The 12,469-nt window shown below is 35.7% G+C and overlaps 3 protein-coding genes and 1 pseudogene across 5 annotated transcripts in view; all 4 read right to left on the bottom strand.

Moving 5' to 3' along the window:
* Positions 1–12,469, bottom strand: part of LOC123590229 (olfactory receptor 6C1-like) — a 144,939-nt gene that overhangs the window by 26,477 nt on the left and 105,993 nt on the right. For 2 of the 3 annotated variants that reach the window (XM_045463145.1, XM_045463146.1), the window contains one exon: positions 5,550–5,665. The exons of the other annotated variant lie outside the window; for it this stretch is intronic. The gene's annotated coding sequence lies outside the window, so the exon portion shown is untranslated. The remainder of the gene's footprint in view (positions 1–5,549; positions 5,666–12,469) is intronic. 3 annotated transcript variants of the gene reach the window in all.
* LOC123590231 (olfactory receptor 6C3-like) lies at positions 465–2,218 on the bottom strand. The gene has a single exon (XM_045463149.1). It carries the CDS (start codon positions 1,730–1,732, stop codon positions 794–796), a length of 939 nt encoding a protein of 312 aa, XP_045319105.1. The 5' UTR covers positions 1,733–2,218; the 3' UTR covers positions 465–793.
* LOC123591841 lies at positions 6,604–8,974 on the bottom strand (annotated as a pseudogene).
* Positions 9,258–10,856, bottom strand: LOC123590232 (olfactory receptor 6C1). Its single transcript, XM_045463150.1, has one exon. The coding sequence runs from the start codon at positions 10,581–10,583 to the stop codon at positions 9,645–9,647; it is 939 nt and encodes a 312-aa protein (XP_045319106.1). The 5' UTR covers positions 10,584–10,856; the 3' UTR covers positions 9,258–9,644.

Genomic DNA, 12,469 nt, shown 5'->3' with positions numbered 1-12,469 from the left:
GAATTTACACATGTGTGAAAAATAGATAATCACTAAAATTTGCCATATAGCTGTGACAGCTAAATATGATATGATTTAGGATATATCTAGTTGAGCAAATGGCATAGAATAAATATTCTCTACAGAAGAGATACTATTATTTGTGAAATTCCTATCAAACTTCCAGGTGCCATGTCTTGGTGACTGCCTAGTATTTATCAATCTCATATGTTTCAATATAATACAGATAAACAAGGAGAGCATATAAAATAAGACAATGTATGCCTTAAGCATAAGTAGAAAATAAAAGACATATGACTTTCAAATAGTTTATACACAGTAAAATAAACACTCAAGCCTATATCAGAGTAGAAAGAATTAGATACTGCAGATAGTATGCAAAAAATATGGTTGTTATAGATATTGTATTTCATATATTTTATAACCTTAAGAAAGAAACTTAGATATTAGTACAAGAAAATAAAATATAAAGAGTATGTTTTTAAAACATTTTACTCCATTAGCCATTATAGTATACAATATTTTTACTATTTGGAGCAATCAGCAAAATGGTATGTTTTATATCCACTGCCTTTCTATTCAGAATTGTAAATCAATGAGGAAATGGAACGTATACACACTTTGAAAGAAAGACACAACATAGTTACTTTCAGTGTACAAGAAAGCTTAAGCAAATGAGCACAGCCTTGCAAGTATCTGTGAGATGGATATGGGAGCATATTGTAGAAGTCAAAATTTTGTTTTTCCTTTAGTGGATCTTCCCAATAACATCCTTTCTTGTTAATACATACTTTCATTTGTTTCTAGAAAACACTACTTTATGAAGCAAGTTTTGGAAAGCTTGTTTTACTTGCTGGTTCCTCAGGGTATAAATAAAAGGGTTCAACATAGGGGCAATTGAGGTGTTGAGAATAGCTACCCCTTTGGTCAGTGATGCTCTTTCTTTTGCTGAAGGCTTGACATACATGAATATACAGCTCCCATAAGAGATGGAAATGACAATCAAGTGAGAGGAACATGTGGAGAAAGCCTTTTTCCTCTGAGTAGCAGACGGGATTCTCAGAATGGTGCTAAGAATGCACACGTAGGAAAGAATCACGAATGCCAACGTGAAGAGCAGAGTAACAAAAGCAAAGTAAAAGCCAATCATCTCTAAAAGCCATGTATCTGAGCACGAGAGTTGTAAAATGGGGAAATAGTCACAGGAGAAATGATCGATTACATTGGCAGCACAGAAATCTAGCTGGAGGATGAGCATGAGTGGTGGGAAAATGGTAAGGAATCCCCCCAGCCATGACCCAAAGACCAGCAGGGTGCAGATTTTCTTGTTCATGATGGTGGTGTAGTGAAGAGGCCTGCAGATGGCAACGTAGCGATCAAAAGACATGGCAGTGAGAAGAAAAAACTCAGACACACCCATGAAGATGAAGAAAAATAGCTGAGCTAAACAATCGTTATAGGAAATGGTCTTGACTTTAGTAATGATTGTCCCCAAAAATCTGGGAATAGACACACTGGTGAATGTAATTTCTAAGAAGGAGAAATTCCTCAGGAAGTAATACATAGGAGTCTTGAGATGAAAGTCTGTTAAGGTGAGGATGATGATGGTTAGGTTTCCAGTGACACTTAATACATAAGCCAGAAACAGAAAGATAAAAATTATAATCTGAAGCTTTGGGTCATCTGAGATGCCTAAGAGAACAAATTCTGTAATCACTGTATGGTTTCTCATACTGATTTTTTATTTTCTTTAAGCAAAATCTGTTGCAAAACAAAACAAAGAAAATGTGCATAGTAAAGGAATTGAAGATTTAAATGTTTGTATTATTAGCCCCAAGAAATGAAGCCAATGGAACTTTTTTCCTGTTTGCATTTTTCAATATCCACTCAGTCCCATTACAGCAGAAGCATTTTGCACATCCTATTGAAAAGGAAAAATGTATTCACAGATCTATGTTAAAAGTCCCCTCATGAGTGACTATATACCACATCTATACCTGTGAGCAAATTTGTAACCAAATTTCTAACCAAATTTCTAATAGTGCACTACATCTTTTAATATTTAGCTATTCATTTTTATTTTATTTTAATTCCAGTAGAGTTAACATACACTGTTATGTTCATTTCAGGTGTACAATATAGTGATTCCAGAGTTCCATACATCACCCAATGCTCATCCTGACAAATGAACTCCTTAAACCCCATCACCTATTTTACCCATCCCTCTGCAAACCTCCTCTCTGGTAACCATAATCTTGTTCTCTATGGTTCAGAGTGTGTTTCTTGGCTTGACAAAGCAGGAAAGAATATCTAATGGGAAAAAGAATGTCTCTTCAACAAATGGTATTGGGAAAACTGGTCAGGACATGCAGAAGAATGAAAACACACCCCTTTCTTAGACCATACACAAACTCCAAATGGATTAAAGACCTAAATGGGAGACCTGAAACCATAAAAATTCTAGAGGAGGGCACGGGCAGCAATGTCTCTGACATTAGCTTTAGCAACATTTTACTAGATATGTCTCCTGAGTCAAAGGAAATATGTTTCTGCAACAATACTTACTCTGTTTCTAATTTAGATATTGAGACATTGTTTTCCAGTTTCTAAGACTGTGTTCTTAGGACCAAAATGTCCAATTTTGAGTTTTAATTTTGATGCCATTTACAAACCTTATTGTCTTATAAAATTGGGTAGAAGCTGATGACCAAATCACAATTCCTGAGCTTAATAGTAGCTATGATTAATGTTATTCTTAATATATATTCTTTTAAATATGAGCAGAGGAAATAAATGTGTTGTCTATCAGGAAATATTAGAATTTCCTTAGTGATAGATAAGAGTAAAGTTCTCTATTTATGACAAAGAAAACTAAAGCCAGAGATATTAGTTAATACTCACATAGGTAGAGCTATATCAATAATATATTTTGACAGCATACTGTTTCACTTATGTCATTTTTATGTTTCTTATTTAAATTAACAACTGTTTTCTGTTTTTTCTTTTTCCACTATTTATCTTTTAAAACTCTCAAATTTGTCTGAGGGCAAGCAGGAACTGATAAGGAAGTGTTTTTGATAACAAAACCTTTCATTGTCTTCTTTCTAGGAGACTAAATAAGTAGAATGAATAAAATTCTTTGTAAAATTTACTTTATAGAAACCACAAATTTCTAAAATGTAAACTATATGACTTTTACCTGTCTTTTTCTCTTTTTATTCTTAAGAATCAATCAGATTTTATCTACGGTCTAAGTCCTCAATAATAATTGCTGTATTTTTTTTTTTCCCCTATGGGGTGAACTGGGTAAGTCTGTAGGAGTAACTGTCAGGCTTGTATTGTGTCTTTTTATTTTCTTTTCTTTATTCCTGACAATCAGCATTCTCTTCCTTTAGGAACAGACACATATTTGTTGTAACATACTGGCAAAATTGGCAGATCAAAAGGCAGAGACTATTATTGTATTTTGAAACATGACTGGAATGCTAAAATATAAAATTTGTTTTAGTAAATATGCCGATGTGATAAATTGGGGATCACCCTGCTTTATTCCAACAAAGTAACCTTTGGAATGGGAGAAAGATAAACACATTTATTGACAAACCTGGAACATACTTACGTTTTGATATGTCTAATGATTCCAGTCATAAATACAACCCCAGATTTTCTTATTTACTTAATATGTGAGAGAGAATGCATTCATAAACTACTTCAGGATACTTTGTCATCGGTTCTCCCTTGCCTCTGTTATGTAAAAGCCTCTCATACTGAGAAAAAGGCAAGCTTGAGTGCATGCAAGTTTTCTATAGCCTCTGCTCTGAGTGAAGGAATTTCTCTTTATCACTTTTATCTTTCCATATAACCACAAACATTGTTCTGACCTGAACTTGATGAAGTTCTTAAGTTCTTAAGTTCTGAGAGTTCTTTAAGTGATTTCCAGGGAATACTGCCTTATGACTGGAAGTTAAAACATTTCAAAGCTCCCTGGATAAGAGGAAGATTGACTACTATCCAAAGATAAAACAATTTTACCTTCCCTGGTCACTGTATAAATCCCCCAAGAGACCTCGGTCAAGAAAGGAAAGGTGCAAGGACAGATAAACTCAGATGTGTAGTGATGCCATGACACGCGTCTTTCCAGAAAGCTGAGTGATACAGTGAGGTAAAAGCCAAAGTGTACCTGCTAGCATATACCATCACCCTGGTCTCCCTTTGGCTGTACTTGCTTTTCCTAATGTGCCCATGGCATTAGTCTACATTTGGGCGGTAATTTATTCTCAGTTCCTTTGGGACTCTTTAAATACAGAGCTGAGCCACATGGTAGTGCACTCTTCATGGAAGGTGGCACCAAAGCTTTATTAACTGATACATCCCCACTTGTATAAAGTAGAATGAATACATAAACAACTTATTTCATTTTATTTATTTATTTATTTATTTATTTATTTATTTATTTATTTATTTTAACGTTTATTTATTTTTGAGACAGAGACAGAGCATGAACGGGGGAGAGGCAGAGAGAGAGGGAGACACAGAATCGGAAGCGGGCTCCAGGCTCTGAGCCATCAGCCCAGAGCCTGACGCGGGGCTCCAACTCACGGACCGCGAGATCGTGACCTGAGCCGAAGTCGGACGCTTAACCAACTGAGCCACCCAGGCGCCCCTTATTTCATTTATTTTTGTTGTGCATTTTTATTATTAACTTTAAAATGAAAATGTCCTCAATGGTTACCAAATTTGTTATAAAAAGTCATAAAACATAAAAACATTCTGACTTGAGTGTTAGGTTATTGCCCACGCTCTCCCAAAAACATTTGGATGAAATCCTCTGCCAGATATAAAAATCTGCCCAGAAATCCTTTATCTTGTCACCTGTCAGCCCCAACCAGCTTACTACATCTGTGTTCCTTGTGACCCAACTGTGGATCTCATTATGCCTTGAAAATGCCTGTTCTGTGCTCAACAAACTTACTTATGCTCTCTTTTTCAAGTTATTATTAAGAGTTTTTTTTTTTAATTTGATTATAGTGCACACACACTGTTACATTAGTTTCAGGTGTACAACTTAGTGTTTGGCAAGTTTATACATTACACGGTGTTCACACAAGTATAGCTACCAGCTCCCATTACTTGCTATTACAATATCGTTGACTGTAATCCTTTTGGTGTCTTTTATTCCCATGATTTATTCATTCCATAACAAAGTCTGTATCTCCCTCTCCCCTTCCCCCATTTTCCTACCCCCCCCCCCGCAACTGTTAGTTTTTTCTCTGTATTTACAGATGTGATTGTGCTTTTGGTTTGTTTACTTTTTTTTTTTTTTTTAACAAGCCACTTAAGAAGAGAATCATATGGCATTTTTCTTTCTTGGTCTGAGTCATTTCACTTTACATGATGCCTTCTGTGTCCTTTCATGTGGTCTCATACTTCTCATTTTTCAGGGAAAAAAAAGGTTTCTTAGTACTCTCAATATATATATGTCTAAATTTAACAGGGCTAAGGCACAGTAATATTTGACCCCTTTCTGCCATTTCAGACTCACTTCTTACCATCCACCCTCACTTTTTCCACTCCAGAATACCTGCGGTTTTATTTGTGTATTTGTTGTAATAATCTTACTTTTTCTTCTCCTTTAGGGCATTCACAGTCACATATGATCTTTACCCTGTTGGAAATGAGGAAAACATTGGCACTTCAGTTCACTTCTACTCATTCATCAATGATACTTTATTTATATTTATTTCTTTGTTTTTACTTGAGTATTGATGACACACAAAGTTACGCGAGTTTCAGGTTATAATACTGCAGTTCAGCAAGTGCATACACTGTGCTGTGTTCACCGTAAGAGTAGCTACCACCTGTCACAATACAACACATTTATAAAAGCATTGACTGTATTCCTTATTCTGTACCTTTTATTCTCATGACCTATTTATTCCCTAACTAGAAGCCTATACCTCCCACTCCTCTTGCCTATTTTGCCCATCACCCCAACCCCTCCCATCTTGCAAAATCAATTAGTTGTCTGTAATAATGAGTTTGTTTCAGCTTTGGTTGTTTGTTAATTTTTTTTTTTTTTTTAGATTCTATATATAAGTGAAATCAGGTGGTATTTGTCTTTGTCTGGCATATTTTATGTAACAATCTCCTCTATGTCCATCGATGTTGTTTTAAATAGCAACATCTCATCCTCTTTTATAGTTGAATAACGTTTCATTGTATATGTGTGTGTGTGTGTGTGTGTGTCTGTGTGCATGTGTGTATAATGTCTTCTTTATCCATTCATCTATGAGTGTACACTTTGGGTTGCTTCCATATCTTGGTTTTTGTAAATAATGCTCCAAAAACTGCAGGGCTGCATATATCTTTTGGAATTGGTATTTTTAGTTGAATATTTTTATTACTTAGAATAGTAAGAAAAATGATTTGTGTTCCATAACCACTGGTTTTATGTTCACAATCATAAATCACTTACATGGGAACTTGGAATGTTTAGCTAATGAACTCAAGATTTCCTATAGCTGTATATAGCAAGATAGTGGAGATTAGAAGGTTAAAATTTCATTTTCTCTTATTAAATATTCATGATAATATTAATTCATCTTAATCAAAATTTTGATGTATTTGTGTGAAACAGTAATTTAAGGACCATATCTTTGAAGGTTTGTGTACTTTCTGGTTCCTTAAGGGGTACGTGAAGTGTTTCAACATGGGGACAAAGGAGTTACTGAGAATAGCTACTACTTTTGTCAGTGATGGCCTTTTTTTCTGCAGAATAATTAGCATATTTGGAAATGGAGGTAACAATCATGTGAGAAATACAAGAGGAGAAAAACTTTTTCTTGTCTGACTGACAGATGTGATATACATGTAGGACAAAATCACAAACGCCAAAGTGAATAGCGAAGTAATCCAAACAAAGTAAAGGCCAATTACTTCTAGGAACCTTGCATCTGAGAATATGGTTGTACAAGGGAAAGATAGTCACATGCAAAGTGGTCAGTGATATTAGAAGCACAGTTATCCGGCTGGAGCAGAAGTATAAGGGGTAGCATAAATGACCAGAAACCTGCCCAGTCGTGCACAGAGTGTAAACAGGTTGCAGAGATTCCTGTCTTCGATGGTTGTGTAATGAAGGGGTTTGCAAATGGCAACATAGTGGTCAAGGGACATGGCAATTAGGATGGGAAGTTCAGCCACCTCCATGAAAAGAAAGAAAAATTCTTGTGCTATACAATTATTATGAGAAATGTTTTTGTCTTTGGTAATAATTGCCCTCAGAAATCTAGGTATATATATAGTTGTAAAGGAGAGTTCTAAGAAAGAGAAGTTCCAGGTAAGAAATACATAGGCATGTGTAGATCCATAGATCATCACCAGGTTAGAGTGATGATTAGTCAGGTTTCCAGTGACACATATATGTATGTGATGAATAAAAAGATGAAAATCACAATCAGAAGATCAGGATCATCATAAAGGCCCAGCAGGACAAACTGATCATTTTGTGCTTGTTCATTTCCTGCTCTTTTCTTTCCTCTTTTTTTAACAATATGTGACAGTGTTAATGGATCTGGAGAACATTAGGTTAGATGAAATAAGTCAGTCACATGACAGAAGAACAAAAAAAGGATAAATCCACTTTTATGAAGTGTTAAAATTGGCCAAACTCATAGAAATGGAGGATAGATGGTGGCTGCCTTGGGACAGGTTGGAGTGGCCAATGGGGAATTGATGGTAGCTGCTGTAAAGTTCCATTCTGTGGGGCTCCTGGGTGGCTCAGTTGGTTAAGTGTCTGACTTTGGCTCACATCATGATATTTTGGTCCATGAGTTCAAGCCCTGTGTCAGGCTCTGTGCTGACAGCTCAGAGCCTGAAGCCTGCTTTGGATTCTTTGTCTCCCTCTCTGTCTGCCCCTTCCCCACTCATGCTCTGTCTCTCTCTCTCTCTCTCTCTCTCTCTCACTCACTCACTCACTCACTCAAAAATACACATTAAGAAGAAAAGTTAAGTTCTGTTAGAGGAATAAGTTCTGAGAATGTTGAAGATGAATATTGTTGAAGAACATTGTTTGCTGTAGTACATTTGCTTACAGTTAATACTATATTGTGCTTTTAAGAAATAAGAGGGTAGATCTTGTGTTAAATATTCTCACCACTTAATAAATATGATTTGTACTGATTCCAAACTATAGCGGTTAGATATAAAGACCAATATTAACAATAACAATCACTGCTATTTATTGTTAGCTGTTTATACTATATGCCTGACAGGTTCATTTCCATCCCTAAGTACATTATATATGCCAGATTTATCTGACACCTGCCTTATCAATGGGGAAGTATATGTTGAGAGGTTATAGAAACCCTCAGTTTGCCAACTATTTGCCTTATTTAGCATACAAATTATACTTCAGAGAAGATGAAATTGAGAAACCATGCATAGGTTTTCCCTTACATTTTGAGTCTCCTTCATTTTTCTATAATTTATTTTGTTTGTTTCTCAACAACTCCTGTGATGTATTCCTCAATTGAATAAATTGCATAGTGATCATTAGGCATGTTGGGCTACTAATTAGGATTGTAGTATATTTTCTATTACTAAAAAGTAGTTCATATAATTTAGATTACATTTTAAGTTTCCACAATTCTTATTTAATGTACACACAAACACACACACACACACACACACACACACACACACACACACACATATACATACACATCTTTCCAAAATACTTTAGGCACTTAATGCCTTACATAGAGTGAGTGGAAGAATATTATCAGGTGATATTTTATTTTATATGAAATGGATAAATTTTCTTCTTATGAAGCTTTTATTTTCTATGAAGCCTAAATGATTTTGTTTAGGCATTAAATAATTTAGATACATGTCCTGTTGGAAACTTGTCCAAAACTAGAGAAGAAGCTATACATATGTATTTCAGCATAGTCAGAAAATGGAGCTTACCCTCCATGGAATTAGAGAAAGTGACTTATCTTACATATCTAAAACAGATATTGCTTCACTGTTGTCACACAATATGTGTATACATGTATATGCATATGATATTTACCTGTATATCTACCTATATCTACTGAGTACAGGATTTGGAAATATGAAGATGTATTTATATTGTTAAAGATCTACACTTCTTTTAGCCAATAGGTAAATTACATGCACATACTCCATTAAGTGAGCAGTATTTCTTGGTTTTTAAATGAAAGCATTCACATGTTCCATAAATCATATGGAAATTCTGTCAAATATCAATGAAATAATAAAATTGTGTTTTCTGTATAGAGTAAGTAAAATATCATAACAATATTTACACAGTGTCCCCTCCATTCCTGATAATGGTTTTCCTAAACAAAACTTAAAGTACAACTTTATCTTATAAAACAATTACTGCTCGAGAAGTTGCAACTAACAAAGTGTTCAGAAAATGGAACCTTTAGAAAGACGCATGAAATTACTGCAATTGAATGGGAAATATATTATAGTGCTTGTAAGCTGTTAAAAACAGAGAACAAAAGTATAAGGATGACAGGAAGACCATTGTGATTTGAAGAAGTTCCTTGAATTTCATGTTTGTATATTTTAAATTGCTGTGCAAGTGCATGTCTAATTTATGACACCACAGCATTTCATTTGCTTGAGAAAAATACTATCTTCCTTGCCTTGTCCATGAAGGCTTGCCTGACTTGCTGATTCCTTAGGCTGTAAATAAATGGGTTCAGCATGGGAGCCACTGAGGTGTTTAGCACAGCAACTGCCTTGCTCAGAGACACTGTGTCTTTTGCTGATGGATTAATGTACATGAAAATGCAGCTGCCATAGGAGATGGAGATGACAATCATATGGGATGAACATGTGGAAAAGGCCTTTTTCCTCTGACTAGTAGAAGGAATTCTTAAAATTGTTCTGATGATATATGTGTAAGACAGAAATATCAAGGCCAAAGTGAACATTAAAGTGAACACAGCGCAGGAAAACCCCAGCGCCTCTAAGAATTTTGTGTCTGAACAGGAAAGTTGCAGCAGGGGAAAATAATCACAGGTAAAATGGTCAATAACATTAGAGCTACAGTAATTAAGGTTTAGGAGCAACATGAGTGCGGGGAATATGATTAAGAATGACGTTAGCCACGAAGAGAAGACAAGGAGTATGCAGACTCTGTGATTCATGATGGTCATGTAATGCAGAGGTTTGCAGATGGCAATGTAACGGTCATAGGACATGGCGGCCAGAAGGTAAAATTCAGTGACTCCCAAGAGAATGTAAAAAAATAGCTGAGCAATGCAGTCATTAAAGGAAATGGTTTTATCTCCAGTCATCATGGTGCCCAGGAACTTGGGTATGCTGACAGTTGTGAATGAAACCTCTAATAAGGAGAAGTTTCTGAGGAAGAAATACATGGGGGTCTGGAGGTGGGAATCCAGCAGGGTAAGGGTGATAATGGTCAGGTTGCCAGTGACGCTGAGCATGTAGGTGATGAGCAGAGAGACAAAGATCACCACCTGAAGCTGTGGGTCATCTGACAATCCCAGGAGGATAAACTCTGTTATTTCTGTGTGGTTTCTCATTCCTCAGTTGCTTATTTATTGTTTTCTCCAAACCTCCAGAAGAAAGCCCAAGGAACAAACTCGAAGAGTGGTTAACAAAGGTCCAAGTGTGAAGCCAGAATTTTGCTTAAATAGTATGTCATTTCCTCTGCAGGGGAAATTTTAAGTGAATTGATAATAGCAATGACCTGTTAATTTCTTCTGTTTTATAGGAGAAAACTCTTGTTTAGGCAGGTTTGAAAACATTCAATATCACAAAACTTGAAGTGCTAGAGCAGGGTTTTTTCCCAGGCTTTTCTGACTCCAAATATTACCTTTTAACTTTCAGAGACATGCCCATGACGGTTCTTTCCAGTGAGAACTACCTTTGTGCTTTTGTTCCAATTGTACACCAGTTTCTTTTTCTCTGTAACTTAAACCGTAATTACACTGAGAATCCTAAAAAAGGGAAAGATACTGTATTTTTTTAATATAGAGTGTGTTTTGTCCTTCACCATTGATCAACTTTTGCTAACGCTCAGCTTTTACAATTCTTCCTAGTACCTCACAAAGTCAGATATATTACAGTCATCACTACCAGCAACCTTAGGTGTTAGAGTTACAGGCAAGAAAGAGGCAGAAAATAATTTAAGCTGGAAGAGCTTAGAACTGAGCTTGATCACATCTGAATCCCTGGCAATATTTTACAATTTTTCAGCCTATGTGTAATTATTATGACCCATGTTCCTATACAAATGATTTTTCCTTCTATTTAAAATATTATTATTGTTGTTGTTGTTGTTGAAGAATTTCCCTCAGTTAAAGAGTTACATAAGTGCTCTGCAAGAAAATGAGGTAAATAGTTTAATTTCTTTATTTGCATATGGTTTCAAAATAGTGAGTTTTAATTTCTTTTTTTAAAACAAAATTTAAATGATATTATCGTAGGTATTTCCGTAAGGAAGAGTGACGCTATCTAGGTTTGATTCCAAGCCACTTATTAGGTATGAAGCCATGTGGTCTCTCTGTGTTACTTGTATAAATACAGTTTATTTCTCTGTATACAGGCCTATCTTACAAAGTCATCATGAGTATTAAATGAGTTAATATATATGAAGCGTTTATAAAAATGCTTAGTATTTTAGAAAAGCCATAATAAGATGGCTCAGTGGAGAAAATGTTCTCTAACCCCTGAGCTGAAAACCTCTGGGATTAGATGGTGTCTTTTTTTAAAAGATTTACCTAAAATAAATAGTAGTGAATAATGAACATGGAGAGAATCACATAGGAACAATAACAACAACAAAAATGAGGTGGAATCACCTGGATGTATCGTACCTGTGAAAATCTTAGCTTTGTTTTTCCACTTTATGACCATGGTGACCTCTCGCCACCATGGTGTATCTGCTTCCTGCACTCCATCACACTCTCTGCCCTCCAACAATTCACTTTTCTCAATCAGCTAAGATACAATCACCACATGTAGAAATTTGCTGCACTTCAACACTGCTACCAATGGCTGCCAATGGCCGCTTAGTTTCTCTGCCCCTCCTTAGTAACAGTAATCTTTCTGAGAATGATTGTGAAACTTGCCTTAAATAAAATATGTATATGTAACTAGCCTTGTGGGTAGCAGATTTCAATGACACCTCAAATCACCTTCTTCCCAACTTCACAACACTAGGTTTAATACCCTTAGTATGAGTCAGTCCCCTAAGAATCTTAGACTTATTCTTCCCAGCCCACCAAACATCTGTGCTGACATCTCCTGTGAACTCCTCACCACATTGTGCGTGTCTGAAAGCTAGGATGCAGTGTTGCCTTCAAAACCATGTAACACAATCTAATGCCCAGAAGAGTCACAGTAGGCTTAAAATAAACACTTGTTTAATTCATTAATTAAGTGATGTTGAGTTTGTTGTTGAATC

This window comes from Leopardus geoffroyi, chromosome B4, assembly GCF_018350155.1.
Source record: "Leopardus geoffroyi isolate Oge1 chromosome B4, O.geoffroyi_Oge1_pat1.0, whole genome shotgun sequence".
In the NCBI taxonomy this organism is placed as follows: Eukaryota; Metazoa; Chordata; class Mammalia; order Carnivora; family Felidae; genus Leopardus; species Leopardus geoffroyi.
Note: the sequence above shows the minus strand (reverse complement) of the source record. Positions and strands in the feature narration are given on the sequence as shown.

Bases quoted from the DNA above. Each gene is read 5' to 3' on its own strand.
- LOC123590232 (XM_045463150.1), bottom strand. From the start codon at position 10,583: ATGAGAAACCACACAGAAATAACAGAGTTTATCCTCCTGGGATTGTCA.
- LOC123590231 (XM_045463149.1), bottom strand. From the start codon at position 1,732: ATGAGAAACCATACAGTGATTACAGAATTTGTTCTCTTAGGCATCTCA.